General features: G+C 39.9%; 2 protein-coding genes and 1 long non-coding RNA gene across 8 annotated transcripts in view; 1 reads left to right on the forward strand and 2 right to left on the reverse strand.

Moving 5' to 3' along the window:
- On the reverse strand, positions 1-608 carry LOC479087 (60S ribosomal protein L32-like). Its single transcript, XM_038533699.1, has 2 exons — positions 576-608; positions 1-363 (listed from the first exon to the last, which is right to left on the reverse strand). The coding sequence occupies exons 1-2, from the start codon at positions 606-608 to the stop codon at positions 1-3; spliced, it is 396 nt and encodes a 131-aa protein (XP_038389627.1).
- Positions 609-7432: 6824 nt separating this feature from the next.
- Positions 7433-21883, forward strand: LOC119871239. The gene is made up of 2 exons (XR_005357195.1): positions 7433-7607; positions 17368-21883. It is a non-coding gene; the product is annotated as an uncharacterized LOC119871239 (long non-coding RNA).
- C1QTNF7 (C1q and TNF related 7) overlaps positions 14934-23468 on the reverse strand; it is a 106578-nt gene continuing 98043 nt past the window's right edge. For all 6 annotated transcript variants that reach the window (XM_038533348.1, XM_038533344.1, XM_038533347.1 and 3 more), the window contains one exon: positions 14934-18063. In XM_038533348.1, coding sequence (XP_038389276.1) covers positions 17432-18063 — 632 coding nt within the window. In that variant the 3' untranslated portion in view covers positions 14934-17431. The remainder of the gene's footprint in view (positions 18064-23468) is intronic.

Here is a 23468-nt window from a genome sequence, read left to right on the forward strand (position 1 = left end):
CTATTCATTTTCTTCACTACACAGTCTGGCATTGGGATTGGTGACTCTGATGGCCAGCTGGGCTGCTCTTTCCACAATGGCTTTGTGGTTCTTGGAGGAGACATTGTGAGCAATCTTTGCACAGTAAGATTTGTTGCACATCAGCAGCACTTCAAGCTCCTTGACGGTGTGGACTAGGAACTTCTGGAAGCCGCTGGGCAGCATGTGCTTTGTTTTCTTGTTGCTCCCGTAACCAATGTTGGGCATCAAGATCTGGCCCTTGAATCTTCTGCATACTCTATTGTCAATGCCTCTGGGTTTCTGCCAGGTGCGCTTAATTTTGACATATCGGTCTGACTGGTGCCGGATGAACTTCTTGGTCCTCTTTTTTTTTTAGATTTATTTATTTATTTATTCATGATAGTCACACAGAGAGAGACAGAGAGGCAGAGACACAGGCAGAGGGAGAAGCAGGCTCCATGCTGGGAGCCCGACGTGGGATTCGATCCCGGGTCTCCAGGATTGCGCCCCGGGCCAAAGGCAGGCGCCAAACCGCTGCGCCACCCAGGGATCCCCTTGGTCCTCTTTTTAATGACCTTGGGCTTCACCAGAGGTCTGAGGGTAGCCATGATGCCCAGCAATAGATGGCTGCCAACCTCCGCAGGCAGTGCTGAGGAAAAGAGCTAAATTTCTCCTTCTTTCAGTTTTAGTATTGTATATTTTTAGGAAATTGTTCTTTTCTTTGTTTTGAAATTAATTAGCATAAGGATTTTCAAAATATTCCTTATTATTTTTAAGTTCTGCCATAAAATAGTTATATTATTTTAAAAATTATTTTAAATAATAAAAATTTGTGCTCTGTGTTCGTATGCTTTTGTGGTTGTTTTAAAACAAAACCTCCAAGTTCTTTGAATTCCTCCCATTGAGAATTGGAGTTTGTTTTCCTTCCCCTTGTATCTGAGTGAACTTATAATCTCATTGACAGTTGGGTATTGTGCAAGTGATGCTGACTTGCTGGCTAATTTCTGAGGCTGAGTCACAAAATATGATGTGGTTTCCATGTTGTTTGCTAGAACTTTTATGCTTAGAGTCCTGAGATGCTATATAAGTTGACTATTCTGAGGCCGCCACACTGTGAAGGATCTAGCCAGCATGGAAAGAGCAGGTGCACACACTCTGTTTGGCAGTTCTAGTCTTTGAGTCATCCTGGCCAAGGTCTTAGACATGTGTGTTAGAAGTCTTTGGATATTTCCAGCCCCTAATTATTGAGTCACTTCTAGGGTTTGACTTTTGTTAATGGAGGCATCAGATATTGTGGAGTAGAGATTAGTGAATCAGCTGTGCTCTATTCAAATTGCTGGCTTTCAGGATCCACGTGCATAATAAAGTGAAAGTTTTAAGCCATTGCATTTTGGAGTCATTTGTTATGTAGCATTAGTGACTGTAGCAGTCACATCTTTAAATAGATGAAGAAGTGAATGAATGAACAAATGAAATATTGTCTTTTTTTTTACATAGGACTCTGAAGCATGTAATTTTTATCTGTATTCTTGAAAAAAATAGGCAAATGTGTTTAATGCCTTAAAAGGTATGCCACTAAAGCATGGTGAGTTAGAACCCTCTTTGGGAGATTAGGACACTGGAATAAACACGGAAAAATCATGGAACTTGAGATAAGACTATCATGCTATATTCTCTTTGGAGGAAAGCTGTCATGGCCCATTTTTTAGATCAATGAATAGTTAAAATATGCTTTTCACACGAACAGTTGGAACACAAGTACAGCTTTGGATGAGTATGTCATTCACACTCAGTTGTTGGAATTTTATAATATATATATATATTTTTTTAATTTTTTTTTAATTTATTTATGATAGACACACAGTGAGAGAGAGAGAGAGGCAGAGACACAGGCAGAGGGTGAAGCAGGCTCCACGCACCGGGAGCCCGACGTGGGGGTTCGATCCCGGGTCTCCAGGATCGCGCCCTGGGCCAAAGGCAGGCGCCAAACCGCTGCGCCACCCAGGGATCCCCTATAATATATTTTTTAAAGATTTTATTTATTCATTCATGAGAGACACACAGAAAGAGAGAGAGAAAGAGAGACACAGGCAGAGGGAGAAGCAGGTTCTATGCAGGGAGCCTGACGTGGGACTTGATCCCAGGTCTCCAGGATCACGCCCTGGGCTGAAGGTGGCGCTAAACCGCTGAGCCACCCGGGCTGCCCAAGAATTTTATAATATTTTTGATTGTAGCTGATACTTTCTCCATGAAAGAAAAATATGTCATAAGGGAGAACACATCACTAAAATAAAGCTCAGCTTGGAAGCCAAAGTATCACCTTTGAGTCATTAATGATATAAAATCATGCTCTTCAACATTTGATTCATATTTTCCAGTTTACTGAATTATATAGATCTCCTCTGAAATATAACTTGAACTCCATCAAATTTGAACCTCTTGTTTCTATAGTAAGTGGAACATTTATTGATTCAGATATATTGGTTGTGTAGCCTATTTTTATTTTATAGATATTAAAGCATTTAATTTTCTTCCTCCAGGGCAAAGATTTTCAGCTTGTTTTGAATTGCAATGACTTTCTTCTCATTTGCTTCTTTTCAAAAGATTCTCCCTTCCTAAGAAAGTTGTCTGAGCTATTGAGAATAAAATTCTATAAGATTCATTTTATTTAGAGTTACATGTCATAGCTTGAAATAATTGGATATGCTCTTACATATCAGAGAAAACTGCTGTTCTTAGTATGAATTGTGAGTTCTCATATTTTTCTTGTCAAAAAGCTTATTTTCCTCTAATTTTTATATTCTCTCTCTCTCTCTCTCTCTCTCTCTCTCTCCAGCTACTTTCCTTGAAAGCATCTCATTGCTATGACCTGTTTCACCAGCTTAGGATATAAATATCATCACAATACTTTCATTTTTTAAGTAGTTGCTCAAAAATGTATTTGCCTTTATTAGCAGGGCATCCAGTGTCTCCCCCTTGAAGTATCAATTTCACTTAGAATTGTTCATAAAATTTGAGAGACTTACTCCATTTAAGAGGTAGTCCTGTATCCAAATGCCAACGGAGAGAGAACAGAGGAGTCTAGTTCATTACAGCAGTAAGTGGCCCCAAGAAGGCTGAACATTTTTGCTTTCGGATGCATTGATGTGTCTGACAGTCCAAATATTCATACCAGATTCCTCACATTTCCTCACATTTAAGATTTCATGGTTGTACTTTTTAGTTTATACCACTACTTTTCAAACAGTATTGATTTGGTCCTTCCAGGAGACATTTGGCAAAGTTTGAGGATATTTTTGGTTGTCACAATTTAGGGAATCTCTTAGTGGCATCTAGTGGGTAGAGGCCAGGGATGCTGCTGAACATCGTTCAGTGTACAGGACAGTTCTCTATCCCCCACCATAAAAAAATTGTGTCAACATGTCAATAGCACCCAGATTGAGAAACCCTGGTTTCTCCAATATGGTTTACACAAGCATAATCTGCCACTGTTCCCAGTATCTGGAGATGTTTAAGACCTCAGTCACAAGCTATGCCTAAACCAGCAACTACACTTGAAACTTCCTTCCTCTCTCCCCCGAGTCACTTGAGTTCTGATTTGAAACTCTGGTCTCCAGTCTCCAGTCCCTGAACCCCTTCCTTCATGTTGAATTGCCCTCCAGGGTGCCAAGTATCCCTTCTGACTGATCAGCTCAATTAGGACCATCCAAGTTTTTCAGGTTTTATTTATTTTTTATTATTTTTCAAAGATTTTATTTATTTGAGAGAGAGAGAGAGAGAGAGAGAGAGAGAGAAAACAAGCAGGGGAGGGGCAGAGGGAAAGGGAGAAGCACACTGCCCCCTGAGCAGGAAGCCCAACATAGGGCTCCATTCCAGGACCCCAGGACCATGACCTGAGCTGAAGGCAGACATTTCACCAGCTAAGGCACCCAGGCTCCCCTATCAGAAAGGTTTAAATGCTGTTGAAATTCAACAAGGAGTCCAGTGCCTAAACCACTTTTGTCCTTGGCCACTTTGCAAATTTGTTCAGTGATGTCAAGGACTATGATGGGCATTTAGAAAGGGCAGCATCCATTCATATCATAGAAAATCCTATTGTATTCCCATTTCCCGAGGTAGTAGGTATGTCCCCTTGTCTTACATTTGCATAATTGAGAGTAGTTTCTCAGATGACCCTTCATCAAAACAAGATCTTATTCAGGGAGACCTTCTGAGCTCACTGGACAGAGGAGTTGCTGACAACATTTCAATAAAAAAACAGGCTCTACTTCATTGGGCACTGATCCATCTATTTTTCTCATATCCTGTGGTGCCAAAAATTGTAATGTATTTTCTTCAAATGCACCAAATGCTAATTATACCCTGGAAACATAGTTTGCTAGACACAATTTAGGAAAAACCTTTTTAATGATTCTGGGTCAAGAATTTTCCTTTTTTGCTGTCTGCAGCCATAGCTCTCTGTAGACATCTGTGCTTTGTCCCTTAATGCAGAATTCTTGAGGACCTGGCAGGAAGAGGATTTGGGTTCTTATATTGGAACCGATGATCTGTTGACATAGAGAGTACCCAGGAGCATCTATACTCACTTCCTCATTTCTGTCAAATTGGGAAGCTATGTTTCTAACATTCTTAAATGGACCAGGATATAAATAGAATTTTCTTGGACTTGTTTCTGACTTCAATCACTGTTGATGCTTTGGGAAATGCATGGCAGATTCCAAATAACTGTCTAGCAAATAGATTTCTGGAGTAAGAGCCATCTGTAAATTGGTAGCTGCCTGTGTTCTCACTATCTGAGAGATGGAATTTAGAGCACAGGGCAAGGGAATACTTGCCACTATGCACCAGTCTGCTCTCTTGGGCTTGGGCTGTGAGGTGCTTTGATGTGCTTGAGGAATTTCCCAGGGCAGTAGGGAAAGATGAACATTGCCATATGCTGGCTAACAGGGCTGGATAGGGAAGCAATCCAACAGGAGCTTGGCCAACCTCATGAGGGTGGCCTCTGGGCCCCAAGTGCCATCATATCTGGTTGCCAGCTTTCTGTAATTCTGCTATAATTCCTCTCTTGTTTGCGGAAGACTTTATTAAAATCTTTTACTTGTTCCAACATAGTCTTGTAGTGCTGTGGGAAATTATAGAAAGGATTTATATCTATATTTGGGACAGAAGGGTAGGGAGAGGAAGAAGAATTTTAGGAGCCAGAAGGTAGGTATCAGCGAAGATCACTAACATCCTCCAAAGACAAGTAAATTTTAGGTAAAATAGTTGGGAGAGGGAAACATGAGTTTTGTTACTTACTATATGGAGATCCTGTCCTTTCACTACCTACTGGATTATTTTACCAAGGGGTCCTGAGGTTTACTCACGTGTTCTTTGAGGTACCAATATATGCTGGAATCCTTCAGGATTATCTCCTAACCCACTTCTCCACCAAGACTAGAGAAGGATTTGCCATCACTACACGTCTTCCATCTTTATCTTTCCAGAGCTTATTACCACTTGCATAGTGGTTGACATATTGTTTTGTATTTCCCACTGGGTTCTTATTACTTAGGGAAATTCCTGGAACATAGTAGACAATAAATATATGTTGAATGATTGAAGGAACAAACGAACATACGAAGGAAAGTTTCCATTGGGTCATTATTTGAGGATAAAACTCAGTAGGACTGAGAATCTGAAAAAGCATAATCTTCTCTTGAATCAGCTGTGTTAACTCAATAGCCACAGAGGCTGCTTCTGTGAAATTCAGGAAGACCATTGTTAGTAGTAGAGGTCCTTGGAGTAAGTGGTTGGGATGGTAGGTTTTAGCCTTTAAGACTGAACTGCTGGCCTCAAATTTTGGGTCTGCCATTTGCTGATAGGATAAAAAGTCAAGTATCTCCTGGTATTTGTAGATTTCCAATTTCAAGTTAAAATATGTCTGTCCATCCATCTGACATTCATTACCTACTTGTCCTGTGGCAGGCATGGTGAAAAGGACTAGATATTAAAAGACGATTAGGAAAAAATTCTTACCTTCTAGCTGTTTACCATCTCATAGAAGGGGTGTCTGGAACTGAACTATTGTCACTGTCACACTATTTGTCAAGTGCAGCACAAGTGGAATAGTAGCTTTGAAAGAAGCGTTAGGCAATGGGAAGAGATGAAACGCAATGAAAGACAGAGCTTGGCTCCAGTTCCATCTTAGCGACCACCGATAAGTTACTCATCTTTTATGGATCTCTAATTCCTCTTCTATAACATGAGGTGGGCAGTGAAAGATGATCTTCAAAGCCTCTCCATGCTTACACCTGGGTTTGTAAAATCTTAGAATGTTCGTTCTCTAGCAGAGAGTAGTCATCATTGCTGGCCACTAGAGGTCAGTACCTTAACAAGCAAACTGGCCATATTCCATTCGGCCATCAAAGTAAACCTTGAAGCAGAAGCAGTATTGCTATTTTCTTACCTTGTTTTGAGAAGGAAGAAATATTCCCAAAGAAACAGTTTTCCTTTTGACATATTGGAGCCTCGGTCTTGACATTCTTAAACTCCTTTTGCTAAATGCTCACTGCAGAGTTTACTAGCAATCTCAGTGTGTGAGATGGGATGAACAAGAAGATAGAACACTAGTTACTGAAGCATTTATGGTTTCTCTACAGACCTAAATGCATTGATATCTGTGTGATAGGATGAAAGAGTAATTGAAAATGATTCTTCTGTGAGCAGGCCCCTCTGCTTGTCTAATGGCTCACTCCTATCTGGTCATTGAGAATTGAAAGGGAAATAGGTTTTCAGATCAGCTCTTCTCACTTAGATGTGGGCTAAGAAAGCATTGTTTTCCTCACCCTGTTTCTGCCACCCTGAAAAATAGGAACTTCTACGCATTTATGGCTTGAAATTGCTAATGACTTATCTGTATCTTTCAATGATTCCTTCCCATGGAGGGAGGGAGGAGGGATAGTTTCTCTGACTGGAGATGGCAAGAGTCTAGAATCCACTAGTCTTTGCATCATTCTTGAGAGTAGGCTATGTGCAAAGGGCCACTTGCAGGTGTGGCCCATCTGGGGTTCTATGAACTTGACTTGAGGCAAGGCAGACCTTGGTCCTTGCTGAGGCTGAATGGGGAAGATTCTGATATGCAAGACAAATAGTCCCCAAAGTCTAGATAGACCAAGAGACAACCATTGGGAAGTTTGTTTCAGCTTCATAACCAAATGATATTCTGTGATTTCATACTATCTGTAGGAAAACCAGTGTTTTGGTTCATTTGTGACTTCTGAGAGTATCTCTTCGTTGGTTCAGCACTGTCACAGAGGAATGGGATTGAGCAGAAGCTTATCTCAAGTCCTATCATTGGATGAAGTTTTGTATTGTGTCCTCACAATGTGTATTACTGTTGTCTTGTTCATGACATGGTTGTTGTGGGTATTAAAACATGTGTATGGCTCAAGATTGTCCTTAAGAACATAGGACCAGGGAAAGAAGACAAATATAGCCCTCTTCTATTCATCATCATTTTATACAGCTGAAAGCAAACTAACACGAGTATAGGGACAAACAGCAGAAGTCATTAAAATACAATTGAGGAGTACATAGGAGAAAGATGTTTCTTCTGCTTTGTCCAAGTAAGTATAGTGGTGCAAAAAGAGTTGGCATTTGTTTGGGTGCTACCTGGTGGTCCTTTGTCCCACTAACTGTTCTCCCTTATTACTGCTTCACATAACACTGGGTGTGTGTTTCACCCCATTTCCCCTAGCTTCCCTTTTGGATGAGCTTCAGGCAGCTACTGTGGCAGTTTCTTAGTAACACACATTACTGTTTCCTCATCTCCCTACTGATGTTTCCTGCACCTCTCAAATGGGCTCCTTACACTCAGATTTTTGCCTCAGGTTCTGGTTTTGGAAGAAACCAGGTAAAACAGTCACTTTTCACATACATGATCATATTTGGTCCTTGAAAAGACCTGTGAAGTTATGAACTGGACATCGTGGTACCTATCACATCCTTTTGAAAAGAAGAAAAACAGAACCCCCTGATTCCCTCTACCCCCCTCAATATCCCCTGCTGATGGACTTTGCCCAGGCAACCATGTTTTATACCAGATATTTACAGTTCTAGGTGACAGGACTAATGGATGCTGACTGAACTAACAGCCAACCCCTGACCGCCCCCTTGGTAAACAGGGGTCAGCTAAGCCTTGACACCCTCAGTCTGGGGCAAATAAGAGAGAATCAGGCAGATTGTACTATTGGAGCTGAAACAAAATGATGTAATGAACCAGCACATTACTACAAGAGGCTATGAGAAGTTGGGATTGTGAGAAAGCAGAATTCATGAGGTAGAAAAGATGTATAGAGGGAGAGGAAGCCAGTGAGTAGTAGGATAAACCCTGCTGTGCAGAAAGAAGTGAAAACATGAAGTGAAGTGGAGTCAAAGTCATTGCTGAAGGTGAGAGTCAGGACCTGCCATGTCCTCCACTGAGGTTGGAGGCATCCAGCTCCCAAAGGGTCCGATCAAAGCAGGACTCCTGTGTCCATTATTCCTGCTCTTGAAAAAGTTCTACTTCAAAAAAGACAGCTGCCATGTTTTGCTTTTAATCAAGGGTGTGAAGCTTGATATGATCTTGCTTTTCAGAGTTGAATTAGAATTCCAAAGAATGCCAAACTTCCATTAGAGCCAGAAAGGAAACCCAAGGCTCATTTAATTCAGGGAAGGCAAACAATTTCATCTCAAGGGTAGACTCTTGCCAGTGCCTGATGAATGATGGTTGCCTGCACATTTGGTTGAACAAGATCCTGAGGCTGCCCGTGGGCACAGTGGGAAGGAATACAAAGATCGATTAACAATGTCTGCCATGAGTTCAGAGAAAGAAAGTCAGCTGCGTATTTTCCACTGTGGATATAAAAGTGGAAATAGACTTACTGGATTGATTGATTGATTTTTAAAGATTTTATTTATTTAGTCATGAGAGATACAGAGAGAGAGGCAGAGACACAGGCAGAGGGAGGAGCAGGCTCCTTGCAGGGAGCCCGATGGGAGACTTGATCCCAGGACCCCAGGATCACACCCCCGACTGAGGGCAGCGCCAAACCGCTGAGCCACCCAGGGATCCCCCAGACTTACTGGTTTTAGATGGTTTGTCAGAAAAGTCACACAAGGCTGGTTATCATAACCATTGGGGCTAGATCTTGTATCTTCTGACATTCTAACCAGCCTTTCTTATGTCTTTTCTGATTCAGTTAAATTTAGTTCTTTGAAGCTCTTTTGGGAAGCTAATAATTCCTTCTTATAAGAAAAGTTCCTTCTTATTATAGGACAAACTACATGCACAGTCCTTCTGAAGGTCATTTGGATTCACATTATGCCTTTGCAGGTGAATTCTAGGACAGTAGGGTTGCCAGATTAAGCAAAAACAAAACAAAACAAAAACAAAAAAACCTCAGTGAAATATTTGGGACATCCTTATACTCAATAATGAGGTGTTGTGCTACCTAAAATTTAAATTTGATTGGACATCCTAAATTTAATCTGAATTTTATGCCTACGGGACATCAAGTGGGTATGAACTTCATGTGTGTCTCTGTGTGTGTGTATCACGGTATATTGATGAATATGTATTCTGGACCCTGACAATCTCACCTACCAACCATCTAATTATTTTTTGCCAATAATCTGACCAACTGGACCACCTCAGGCCCCTGCACTATAATTTTAGTTGTGAGTATAGTGAGACCTGGGTGTCTTCTGTAGAAAGTACTTGCAACTCCCTCTCATTGTTCCAGAATAATTTCAATAACAGCAGGGATGCACTGCAGTGCCAAGAATGTTATCTGAAGCTGTGGTAGGGATAGATTACAGAGACTTCGCCTTTTCCTGCTGTTTATTTCAGCCAAGGCAGCATCTCACGAGCAATCTGGTAAAAGATAGCACTTTTGTAATGTACGAGTATCTATGCAACCCCTTAGAGTTTATGATTTTTCTAGTGCTAGTGCTTTCAGATCATTTCTTGGAATTCTGACTGTATTGGGCAAGGCTTTATTTCAATAAATTCTACCACCTTCACGATGGCACTGGAACAAAGCCATGGACTTGGTCTTCTTCATATTGCTGCTCATAAATGCCTTTGCCATCCGACAGATGCATCAATTTGGAATGACTTCATACTGTGGCTAATCCATTGGGTTTATAGTTCCGGACTAATAAAAATTCAATAAAATGATGTCAATTCAAGACTCATTTCCTTCCCTGTTCAAGTTAGGGTGGGATTATTTAAAATATATATATATAAACTAGGATTATTTTGGTTTACTCTTGCTTTAAAGAATCCTCTGGAATAGACATCCGGGTATGCCATCAGAAAACTTAAAGGATGATGTTGTTTCACACTTAGCCTACAATTTTAGTTAATTTTTTTTTTTTTTCTATTTCTCCTTAGACTTTTCTCTGCAATCCTTTGGGAGCATAATAGTGTGCAACTATCCTGACTGTCCAAGAGCTTATATAAAAACATTTTATGTAAAATGTTTATTATAAAATGAAAATAAAGATCAAAAGAGTGGAAACTTAAAAATGCCTATTAATCATTCATTTTCATCCATTTTTTTCTTTTTTTTTTTTTTTTTTTTTTTTTTTTTTTTTTTTAAATTTTATTTATTTATGATAGTCACATAGAGAGAGAGAGAGAGAGAGAGAGAGAGAGGCAGAGACATAGGCAGAGGGAGAAGCAGGCTCCATGCACCAGGAGCCTGACGTGGGATTCGATCCCGGGTCTCCAGGATCGCGCCCTGGGCCAAAGGCAGGCGCCAAACCGCTGCGCCACCCAGGGATCCCCATCCATTTTTTTCTATGCACATATGCAAACATACTTTAAAAGTATCATAATTACTGAAATACTTCTCAGTGATCCACTTTGTTCTGTTTGTACTTCATGAAGATCTTATGGGGCTACGCATTTCTATCCTCACCACTTTTAATGACACTCCATATATTCTGTTGGATGAAAGTATCACAGCTCATTTAACCAATATTCTATTATCACTTAGGCTATTTCCCAGTGTTCCATATTACAAACTTTGCTGCAAGGCTTTCTCTGTAATTAAACCTTTGCCCACATTAATAATTATTTTCTTGGCACACATTCTCAGAAATTGGAGACTTTGTGATTTTTGTATCTTAGACAAAACGCAAAAGAAATATTTTGGCCACAGCAAGAAGGAACCGGGATGAGGGCACAGCTTCTTGCTGCTTTTTGTGTGCCTTTGAGGACAGGTTACCCTTCAACTAGAGGATCCCTTGAAAGGGGAAAAAAATATCTTCCTTGAAATGGTGACCAGCCAGGTTGCTTAAGTCCGTTAAAAGAAAAGATCAGCTGGAAAATGGCTGTTGGCAAAAAGGTAGACTGTGGGGACTGAGCAGACTCTGTCACCATGACCAGATTGTACAGAAATGGTTGTCTGCTGGGAACCATTTTGCCCCTCAGGGAACATCTGGTAGTGGTAGTGTCTGTAGATAGGGCTGATTGCCCTGACAGGAGGGGGTGCTACTGGCACCTACTGGGTAGAGGCCAGGGCTGCTGCTATGCATCCTACTATTCACAGGATTGACCCAAGCCACAGAACAAAGAATGATCTGGTTCAAGATGTCAATATTGCTGAGGCTGAGAAACCCTGTGGTAGAAAAAAAGGAAAAGAAACATCAGTGTGTTTCTGGAAACCCTGGTACAGCATTTAAACACTACTCATTGAAGATTTTATGCGTGTGTGTTCTTTAATTTTTTTTCTCCATGGGACTCTTCAGTTACCCAAAATATTTGAGGTGTCTTAGGCTTGAGTACCAGCCACACTCAGGGACACACCAGGCCTGTGCACAATGTAGTCCTGCTTGCTCCTGGCTTCTATCAGGATTAATCTGGACAAGAATGTGTGTGTGTGTGTCCTAACTATCCTAAGTACAGGGACTGTCTTTTGAGGAAAATGGAGAGGAGTTCAGACTGCCTGATTTTTCTCAGCATAATGATAAACATGGTGATATGATGTAAAAGATTGCCTGAGTTCTCCTTGGCAGAATTAAACCAGACCCATACACTTGGCACCTGTCCCAGGGCCAGTCTTTGTTTCTTGTGCAGAGAAAGGGAGGTGAGTGTAGCTTTGTCTCCCTAGAGTTTGCAGAGCTGCCCGGTCAAGCCACACGGCATATTTTGATCATGCAGGAGCCAGTTCTGATTGTGATGGGCTTAGCTGAAATAGGAGGAAAATGATGATTATAAGCATTAAAGGAAGAGGATGGAGGAACGGGGCACTTTCCCCACAGTGCAATAATTGGTCCATGAAACACATGTAAAAATTGAGGCTAAAAAGAACTTGGCATTGATCAATTCACCATGTTTTTTTATTGAGCACATATTAAGAACAGCACTGCGTACAGCCCTTGAGTATTAAAGATGGATAGATAGCCAAATGTAGAAATATATGGGTAGTGCAGGGGCACCTGGGTGGCTCAGTCAGCTAAGGTCTGATACTTGATTTAAGCTCAGGTCATGATCTCAGGGTCATGGGATTGAGCCCTGTGTCAGGCTTTGTGCTCAGCACGGAGTCGGCTTGATATTTTTTCCTTCCCCTTCTGCTCCTCCACTTGCTCACACTCACTCTCTCTCTCTGTCTCTCTGAAATAAATAAATAAATAAATAAATAAATAAATAAATAAATAAATAAAATCTGAAAAAGAAAGGAAATATATGGGCAGTGCAATGATGCACAGCTGTAGAATGAGCGTGTAATAGGAGAAGGACCCTGCACGATGATTAAGAGTGGACTCTGGTGCCCAACTGCCTGGGTCTTTGTGGCCCTATTTTGTTAATATGTTTCTTATCTTTTCTGTCTCTCAGTTTCCTCATCTGTAAAATAGAGTAATTGCCATGAGGACCAAGTGAGCTAATACACATAAAGCATTTAAAATAGTGCCACATGTTCACTGTGGCTATTGTGACTCTGTACTCATTCAAAGATCATAAGGGAGATGTGTGAGGTCACTTTTGATTTCCCTTGAACACAGGGGAAGAGGAATATTAGAGAAAAGGAAGTAGCTTTCTAGCTGGGTCTTGAAAAGTGAGCTAAGCAGGCAAAGAAGAAAATAATGACATGAGGAGCAAATGAAATAGCATGTGCTAAGGCCCTGAGGCACATGAAAATAAGGCATCCTAGAGCTGCAAGTATCTTCCATTTGCTTGGATTATATGCTATGACTATAAAAGTAGACAGAGGCTGGATTCCCAAGGGCCTAATGTGCCTTGCTAAAGGGTGTCTGTATTAATATGAGATAGGATATCATTTTTAAAAAAAGATTTTATTTATTTATTCATGACAGACACAAAGAGAGGCAGAGACACAGGCAGAGAGAGAAGCAGGCTCCCTGCAGGGAGCCCAATGCCAGATTCAATGCCAGGACCCTGTGATCATGACCTAAGCCAAGGCAGACAGACGCTCAATCACTGAGCCATTCAGATGCCCCTAGGATATCTTTTGCAAGTGGTTGAAAACTCACCCCAAAAGGCTTGATAAAAATGGCATGGAATGACTATCATAACTGAAAAGTCCAGAGGAATACTGGGTACAGGCATATCTAGTGTTTGAATGGTGACTCTCTTTATCTCTGTCCCCACTGTATGTGTCCCTACTGTATGGATCTCTGTCCCTATCTGTATGTGGCTCCATTTCAAATGGTATTATGCTCTGTGATGGTAAGATGGCTCGTAGAGGATCACAGGCTCAAGTCTAATGGGAGAGAATGAGATTCTCTCCTATAGAGTCCCAGTAAAGTCTCAGTATTTTAGTCACCAGGACCTATAATTTTGGTGAGTGGAATGCTATGTTCTGATTGTTCAGCCCAGTGATTTACATAGTACAAGAGTCCATTCTGTTTAGAAGCTCAAAGACTTAGCATGTAAAAGAGGGTGGTCCTTCAGAAGAAAAGTTAGATATGAATACCAGAAAAAGGATATGGAATGAATACCAGATAGCAAAGCCCCCAAAAGTTCAAGGCCTCTTTCATACTGCAGGGTTTGGGGGGCCATCACTGGCCTTTAAGCTGTGGATTGACACGATCGGATTTGTATTTGTGGAAGATGGACTGGGGGGTTGCGGCTGGAGGCAGAGAGTCATTTGGAAAGATTTTACTTGTCTAGGGAAGTAACGATCAGTATAGGAACAAAATCTTGGCACTGGGAATGGAAAGGTGTGATGACTCAGAACTGTATGTGTAAGAGCTAGAACCATTAAGAATTTTATACTGAACAAAATTATTCAGTGGGGAGGTGAAGAACAATGGCTACAATGTCCCTTAGGTTTGGCTTTGGTGATAGGCTGGGTATGGATGTTTTTGCTGGAAGTGGAGCTATAGAAGGCAAGAGAGAGGATGTCATCAAATAACATGTTAGCCAATTTCTGAAATATTTTTATGTCCATGATCTTTTTTTCACATAGTGGCAGAGAAGAAGTATATTCAGAGTTTATAAAACCTTTCTTTTTTATCACTGCCAACAACATCATTCACAATGATGAAGGACCCAGGAGTGCATAGGTACAAGGAAACACACGTGTCCCAAAAGTGTGCTCCAAGGCACACACATGTTTATCTACACAGTTTTGTGTTGGTGTCGCTTTTTAAAAATTTGCTTTGCTCTTTTATTCTCACCTGATTCTGACTAATGCATTCTTTCTGTTTGTCTGTCTTTGCAAGTAACTCTAAATCCTTCTGGAACAAGATGTTATATAGTTAATAAATCTCTCTTAATACATATTCATTACAAGTAAGCCCTTACAAAGAATGATTGGAATGAGACTTAGAATTATTTAAACCAAAATTAGTCTTCTATTTTTTTTACACAAATACTCATAAATGTGGATAAATGGTATCTGTCATTTCTTTTTCAAGGAACAAAAGACACCTACATTTGCTTAAGGAGTTTATCCTTTTAATATCAAAATAGTCTTTCCTTTCCCATTTTAGCTCTCTGGTACCCATCACAATCCCACCAGATATTTCAAAATAAAAATTCATCTTTTGGCCTAGAACCAGTTGTAGAAGCACAAAAAAGCTACTCAAAATAGGCTTTGTCATGAAAGAAACATTTAAAAGATAGGTAAACAATGTCCACAAACTGAATGTATTAATGGATCATGATCAGAAAAAAATTTAAATTACACAATAATCTTGTGGTCATGACTGTCTGCAATAATTCCTCCATTTCCAGTTTCTCCAGCAAATCCCATTGTCTTCAAAGGGCCCATATTTTCATGTTCCCCAGGTGAGCTTCTGCTGTTGGCTCTTTGTTACACTTTGTAGTCTGGCCTTCCAGGCTCAGCTGTTATCTAGAGGCAGGTGACTATCTCCAACCACCTTTGTTTTCTCTTCTTTTCTACTTTCATTGCTCTTGGCCTTCCAGACTTATGTCCTGAGTCAGAAGGAGAGCAGCAAGTGGGCAAAGCATGGCAGGCAGAAGATGATGGGAGATAGGTCTGCTGATGAGAGAAGCAAGCATTGCCCTCACACACTGCTGTGTGATCACTATAAATGTCACCTCTGATCATGGCAGATCCAGCTCTGGAGCACACAGGGGCTCCATGGTTCCTTGTAAATGAAGTCCACATTTGTCAGGCTGGCATTCGAGGCTTTTCTGGGTCTTTGTTCTTACTTTCATGCTTTGTCCCCATTATTACCTCTGTCCTCACTTTAGTCACTTTACATCTCACCTACCTGGAAGGCCCAGGAGGCAGAGGAGACTTCCCAAGCCTCCTCTCTCACCCCTCAATTTGAAAGTAAGCCTGCTTCCCTCAGCAGTTCTTTCAGAGCATTTGTCTCTATGTTCAGTTTAGCACTTCACATATTTTAGCCTGCTCATTTCTAGAACTCTTGGTATTTTGTATATGGGCATGTGTGTCATTTCCTTTCTCATATCTTTAGAAATTTGGTGGCAGGGGCTGTGCCATACTCACCTCAGTGTTCCTCCACCTTCACAGAACTCTGTGGTGACTCACGCATAGGAGGCATTTCAAATGTCTATTAAATGAGTGAGCCAAGACAGAACACATGTAAGGAGGATTAGGAGCTACTAAAAGGAAGGGAGTAAGGGAATCCTATGACTGAGGGAGTAGCAGATTAAAGAGAATCATGACTGAGATGGAACAGTGAGGAACTGTGTAGCTGTGGGGAACAAGATGCCCACCCCAAGAGACGGTGGGACTGCAGGAACCGTGAGGCTTGGAAGGGACTATTATTTGCTCACACGTCTGGTCTCTCTCTCCCTCCTTCTCCTGTTCACTCCCATCAGTTTACTATAAATCAGTAGGCCTATGCTTCACTTTACTTGAATTCAATACCCTGGAAATCCATGAGAAAAAATGCCTCCTGACAATGTAGTCCTGTCATTTGTACACAAGCTAAGAGGAATAATAATTGTCTTGGGAAACTGTAAGCTAAAGGCTTAGGAGAATAACCTCCTGGCTGATCTCAGTAACCTGTTTCTCTTCATTTCCGATACCTCTCCCGGGCCCCTCTATCTTTGAGTTTTCTAACACCCTTTTCCGAAGGCAAATACCAGGGGTATTTTGAGGATGAGATGGGGTGAGTGGAGCCACTGAATTCATGTTTTCTTTGTATCCCTCCCACCTCCTAAACAAACACAACTTAGCATGCTTAGCATTTTTCCGTGTATGGAACCTTCTCTGGCCCTCGTCTCCAGGAAGAGCAGGTCCCATGTGCATCCAGCTTCGAGTCAGACTGTTTGTCAGGTGTTCATCTCACTGAATTGTGACAGTATGCTCATCACACACCAGCCTGTGTGAAGTAGAGATTTTGTCTTAACTCATTATTAAATCTGTCCCAGTACCACAGTGTCTGGGTGACACAGGCTTACTAAAGAGTTGTTGAATGAATACATATATGAGTGTGAAGGAACAAATAATAAAACAAAGTAAGTTATCACTTCACTCTAGCTTGCCTCAAATTATTCAGTACCTCTTACCTTTAGTTTTTGACTTTGAGAATTGTTAGAGACTTTTTCTAGGGTGTTATGATTCTCTTAAATAGCAAGCAAAAATGTAATTTTATGAAGATTTAATGAGACAATATCATTGCCAGCTGATTTTATTACTCTGGGAGTTTAATAGAAAATTTGTTAACATTGTCTTTAACTTGTTTAAATATTTATGAACATTGTTTTGGAGAGGATTCTTATCTGGGATTATTGTTTTATAGAATTCATTTTGGTGTGGTTTCAACCACTTGGTGGTTCATCTTGTTTTAATAGATTCTGTTAGAATTCTCTGTAAATGCTTTGGAATCTGAGTGGGAGTCTCTTTGGATCTCATTTCTGCTTGCTCCACCTTCCAGGGCCCCAGATTAAATCAAAGTGTCTGCCACAGGAATCTCGGAACATTCAGGATATCAGTCCCGATCACAGCTCATCATCTTCTGATATGGAATCTAGATAATCTGTGTCAACATATAAGAGAAATCCGGAGAACAAGCTGTCTGCCCAACCTGGGTCTGAGAAGAGGCCATTCTGGTCAGTGAAGAAGATCTCCAGCCAGACTTCGTCTTCTGGCTGTAGATAGATGACCGTGGACCCCGAAGCCACGTCATGGTTCCCCGTGTTGGCATCAAAGGTCTTTATCCGGTACTGTCCATTGTGTACCAGCCCGATTGCCAGATGCTTATTCGCCAATGTGATATCATAAGAAAAGTAATAGATCCCTGGGAAGGCACAGATGAACTTCCCAGTCGCAGGGTTGTAGTGCTCTCCCTCATTAAAGAGGACCTTGTTAAATATAATTGGTAGCCTTTCTTCTGGGTAGCTGGTTGTGATGCCAACAGAAAAGGCAGATTTGAGCATGATGCTTCCACATCTACAAATTCCAGGCGGCCCTGGGTCTCCTTGCTCTCCTCTGTCCCCCTTTGCTCCAGGAGGTCCAACTGGACCTACTTCCCCTTTTTCTCCCTCTGGTCCCACAGGTCCTTTCTTTCCAGTCTCTCCTTGGTCACCTTTCTCTCCAGCAAGGCCCAGCGGTCCAGTCTTACCTCTCAAACCTTTAAAAAGAGTATGGTTTAAATTAATGATTCCTCCAAATATACAGTCACAAACAGCATGTCCCACATAGTGTCAGTACACCCTAAATGTGTCTCTCCAAACAATTTTCAACAGTACACTACTAAATACTAATGCATCTTTAGAAAAAATCACTGATGCATTAAAACGGAAATAGAAAATTTTCATCAGAATTTCAGGTTAGTTTTCCTGAGTATGTGAGAAATCATTTAAATGCTATTTTGATGATGGATCATCTGCAATGAAATCAGTCACATACAATATTTGTCACTCCAGGAGAAATTCGATGAGCATAATGATACTATTCCCCAGAGCGGAGTTAAGGGGGCAGATAGAACCAGATCAATCCTTAGAGGCTATATTGTCTCATGCCCCATCCTATTTCTATCAGTATTTATAGTACAAGAATTGATGAAAACTTGATTAGCTCATATTTATTCAACATTTACTGTGTACCAGGTACAGCACTTTATTCACAGGCATTGTCTTCTTTAGGTTTTGCAAGAACTTTATGGATTAGGAAATTTTTATTGCTTCCATTGCAGATGGGGAGACTGAGCCACAGATAAGTTAGTTTGCTCAAGGTAACAGAGCTAGTAAGTGATGGAGCTGTGACCTGAACACATGCCTACCTGACTCTGGAGCCTGAGCATCCCCCTGGGGGGGAAGCTAGAGTGTACATTGTAAAGTACACCTGGCACATAGTGAGGGCTCAGTATGCCATGATAACCAAACAACAGTGATGGCTACCACTATGCAGTAGCTCTTTTTGGAAGGAGAAAACTGAGTCCCAGAATGGTGAAGAAACTCGCTTCTGTAGCAAGGCTAGGACTGGAATCCAAGTCCTAGTGTAATGATGCTTCCCCTTCATCAAAGTGCCTCTTACCTTTGGGGCTGGAATCAAGAATCCTAAATTCTGTTTGGCTCTGCAGCTAAATGGTTGTATCATTTTAGGCAAGTCCCTTAATTTCTCTGGGTCTCCTTATATATAGAAAAGACATAATATCTGTGAAAGGATTTCAACAAATTCAAAATCACCACAGTGAAATATTTTCTGTTTGTCCAAATCTTTATAACTACAGATCAACCATAGGCTAAAAGCAGAGAAATTATGATCATTGGTTGAAAGGGATAAGCAACATTTAATTTTATATATATATATATATATATATATATATATATATAGTTGTGTGTGTACATATATACATATATATACACACACATACAATGACTAATAACATAAAAATGTCATTTAATTTTTATGGCTAAATTCATTCCATAAATAATACTTGTATAATGATATACCCTCAAAAAGTATCCAAATTATTGGTAATTTATGATGTACTATTTTTTTAAAAGATTTTATTTATTTATTCATGAGAGACACAGAGAGAGAAAGAGGCAGAGACACAGGCAGAGGGATAAGCAGGCTCCATGCAGGGAGCCAGATGTGGGACTCCATCCCTGGTCTCCAGGATCACACTCCTGGCCGAAGGCGATGCTAAACCGCTGGGCCACCGGGGCTGCCCTATGATTTACTTTTGTAGTCAATGGAAATATATTATTGGTCTACTCTGTAGTTTCACTCTTAACTATGTATTTGTTCTCAGGAACTTTTATTAAGCTAAGCTTTTTTATCTTGATAGTGCTCTGGTAACATTTATTTGAATGTTACACATGTATCAGTGTATGAGCTTAATTATTTTTCAGTTATTTGACAAATTTAGCAAATGTTCTAGATTATGTTAATTTGAGGAGAATCAATGCCTTAGCCTTAAAACATCCAGTATTTTGTTTTGATAATTTTGGAAATAAGCTGTTTAACAATTTATGATGCACAGAAGAGTCTATTAACGAAACCCTTTTTTGGTGACTGGGATCAGTGATTGGGATCTCATAACTGATGTGAGGACATCTCTTCAAGCTCTAGATGGCTTTTGTTGTGAAGTTGAAATTCCACTGGTCCCAGCCAGAATATACTCTGGTATTTATGTCTTGAAATGAGGCCATAAGAGTCTGATCTTTCAATATTGCTTCTTTTCAGTAGAAATAAAATATGAATATTATTTTACTGTTGAATTTATTTGTGAATCGAGGACCACAACTTAAAAATTGTTATTTCTATTTTCAACAGGAGCTTAACTTTTGTTGTCTCCATGAGTGACCTTAGATGTATTAATTAAAAAACTTTTGTCATCAGAAACAATTTTGACTATTAAATTTCATTAGGTTCTCCAATCCTCCTTCTTCTATGACCTTGGGCAAGTCACTTCTTGTCTGTGTTCAAATGTTCCATTTGTAATATGAAGAATTGGATTTAGGTCCACTCCAAACCTAGCAGGAAAAGCAGTAAACAGTGGTTCAGCAGACTGGGGATAAATCCTTAGTTCATCCATGGGTTAGTCAGGTGAATTTGAATAAGTTCTCTCTGACTATATTTTCTCAGTCCTTGAAATGAAAGTGTTGGACTAGGTTGCTTAAGGTCTCATCCTACTGAAAATTCTTTGGGACAAAACCATAAATATTAAGGTGGAATTTTACAGTGCTAGCCATGTAAAGGTCTTTACAATCTCAGTATTTGGATTTTCTATGGTTATTGAATTAGATAATCAGGATTAGCTGTAATAACTTGAAGTAATTCTTCCTGTTTGCATGAAGGATTTGTACCTGTGTTAAGGGCCAATTAATGAATAATGGAAAGAAGCGATACATCACTCTCCTTCTTCCTATTCAGTTAGACATATGCTTGGGTAGAGAGAATTATGGAGTAGTGATTAGTCTATGCTAGGTAGTGATGCTTGGAGAGAAAGGATTTCTTTTTAGTCCTCCTTGAAATGAGCTTACAAAGATTTCTTCCTCAGTGCTATTTCTTTCTTCCATCCATCCATCCATCCATCCATCCATCCATCTATCCATCCATGCATTATCCACGTATTTATGTGTGTATACATACATATATCTAAATCATGTAATATTGATTGACCATTCACTACCTGCTAGGCACTATACTAGGGGCCGAGTGGGACATTGACATGAATGACACCTGTTCCCCTCTCAAGTTAGCTGTTACTACCAACTATACCATGATCTGAAAATATGGGTCATAGCTAAGTTCATGAATATCGAAAACCATATGATCGATCTGTTTCATGGGGTGGTTCTAGTATTATTTGAAGATATTTATAGGGATGCATTCAGATTAAATTAAATGGTGATATGATGTTACAAGAGTAATTGCAATAGACCAGTAAGGAAGACACATATTTTTAACAGAAAATTCCTAATTTGGTATAAGAAGTTCTGTACTTGTAATTTAAGGTAGAGAAGTTGGACAAAAAATGCTTGATTCTGCTTGCACTTGGTTGGATGTATATAATGGGGATGTTTAGCAACAGTAGGTGAATGAGAAGACATTTGTGGTGTCATTAAAGGGGACAGAAGAACCAAGCATTCCTAGCTGTGTTGTGTCCAGTTCCAGCTGCATTAAAAGTTTATTCCCAAAGCCCCAGGTCTCTATTACTGTTGTTCATAAATGGGATATGTTTTTCATTGATCACAAAGGTGTTCCTACCTTTCTTATCTGTTTTAGCACTTTATATGTGTATTTGTGTATATTGGATTTAAGTAATCTCAGGTTGGGAAAGTGATTTTATTTTTGAATCTCAATGTTTTCACTGTAACATTATTATATTTATTGCTTATTGTATTGATTTCTAACAGGGTTATGTGGACATTAAGTACTAAATGTAAAATTTCTGAAACAATAAGTTCTTAATAAATGGCTATGATGATGATGATGAATATGGTAATTATATGTTTTCTATATTGGCTTCCCAGACCTCCATGATTGTTTATCAAGGCAAGGGCAATGCCTTATTCATGTTTGTGTTCTCACTGTCTAGAACAGTAATATCAACCAGGGGCAACTTTACACTACCACCAAGGGATGGTTGGCAATGTCTGGGACATTTTTGTTGTCATGGGTGGTGGGGGTGCCACTGGCATCTAGTGGGATGCTGTTGAATGTCCTGCAATACAGAGTATAGCCATCCCACAGCAACTAATTATTTGGCCCAAAATGTCATTAGGGTGGAAGCTGAGAAATACTGGCCCAGAATAACACCAGATAGCAATAGGTACACAAGAAGCTTGTTGAAGAATAATGCATGGGTGGATAAATGAATATGAGGGTGTAGCTGGCTTTGTATGATTAAAATTGTAGCAATTATGAACATTCAATGTAATCTGAATGCATATCTACATACTTATTTTTATTTATTTTAATTTTTAATTTTTTTTAATTTTAATTTTTTATTTAAATTCAATTTGCCAAGATCCAGTGCTCATCACATTACATGCCCTCCTTAATGCCCATCACCCTTATTTTTCAATGATACTCATGAAACACATCACTCATTTCTAGTTTATTACATGACTTTGGATATTCAAGTACTTAGCTATGACTCATGTTCGCAGAGCACCGTGTGATATGTAATGACAGCTAACATTTCCTGAGTGCTTACCACACAGCAGCTGTTCTACCAAGTGTTGTACATGTATTATTGTGCTTAAACATCACAATCATCCTTAATACTCCCAATTTACAAATGAGGGAACTGAGGCTCAAAGCAGTTATTTGCCTGAGGATACTAAATTAGTAATTGAAGGAGCCAAGGTTTGAGCCTAAATCCGAAGGACTCCTATGCCTGCTTGTGTGAGTACTACATTATTGCTTCCAGACAGAGTAAACTAAAAAAGTTGGCTGTATGTAACTCTGTTCCGGGTGTTATTACAAGATTTCAAGGCTATTCGTGATCATGACACAGCAGTAAGTTGTATTCATAGGTGTTACCATAGATAAGACATAAGCTTCAAATTAAAGGTTCTTTATCTGATATTGAACCTTTACCTAAAGGTTTTTTTTTTTTATCTAATATTGAACAACATTCATACACATTTGGTAGCTACTGATTTCCCAAGTATTTTCTGCATGACAAATTGAGAAATGAATTATTATCCAGTAACTTGCATATATATTATGCTACTGTTTCAAGGAATGCCAGTAAATCAGGTGCAATTACTAGATAGAGATATGTTTCTTTGAACAGATTGACTTTTCTCTTCCTATCTTTTGTCCCAGCCTTTACGCTCAGAAACTTGTTTTCAAAGATTGATGCCAAATCACTTCCTCTTTTAAAGTTAACAAAGCTTCTCTATAATTTGAATTTGGTTTACTAAGGATTGCAGAATCTGGCAATCTTCCTGGGCCAACTTATTTGTGGGGAAAAAAGTAAAAATTACTGAAGTCATAGGGGGCAATCGTGTCACCATGAAGAGTGGTAAGAATCTAATTTTTAGCTGTTACAGGACAGGTGGGAAAGAGGTG

The sequence above is a fragment of the Canis lupus genome, chromosome 3 (assembly GCF_011100685.1).
Source record: "Canis lupus familiaris isolate Mischka breed German Shepherd chromosome 3, alternate assembly UU_Cfam_GSD_1.0, whole genome shotgun sequence".
In the NCBI taxonomy this organism is placed as follows: domain Eukaryota; kingdom Metazoa; phylum Chordata; class Mammalia; order Carnivora; family Canidae; genus Canis; species Canis lupus.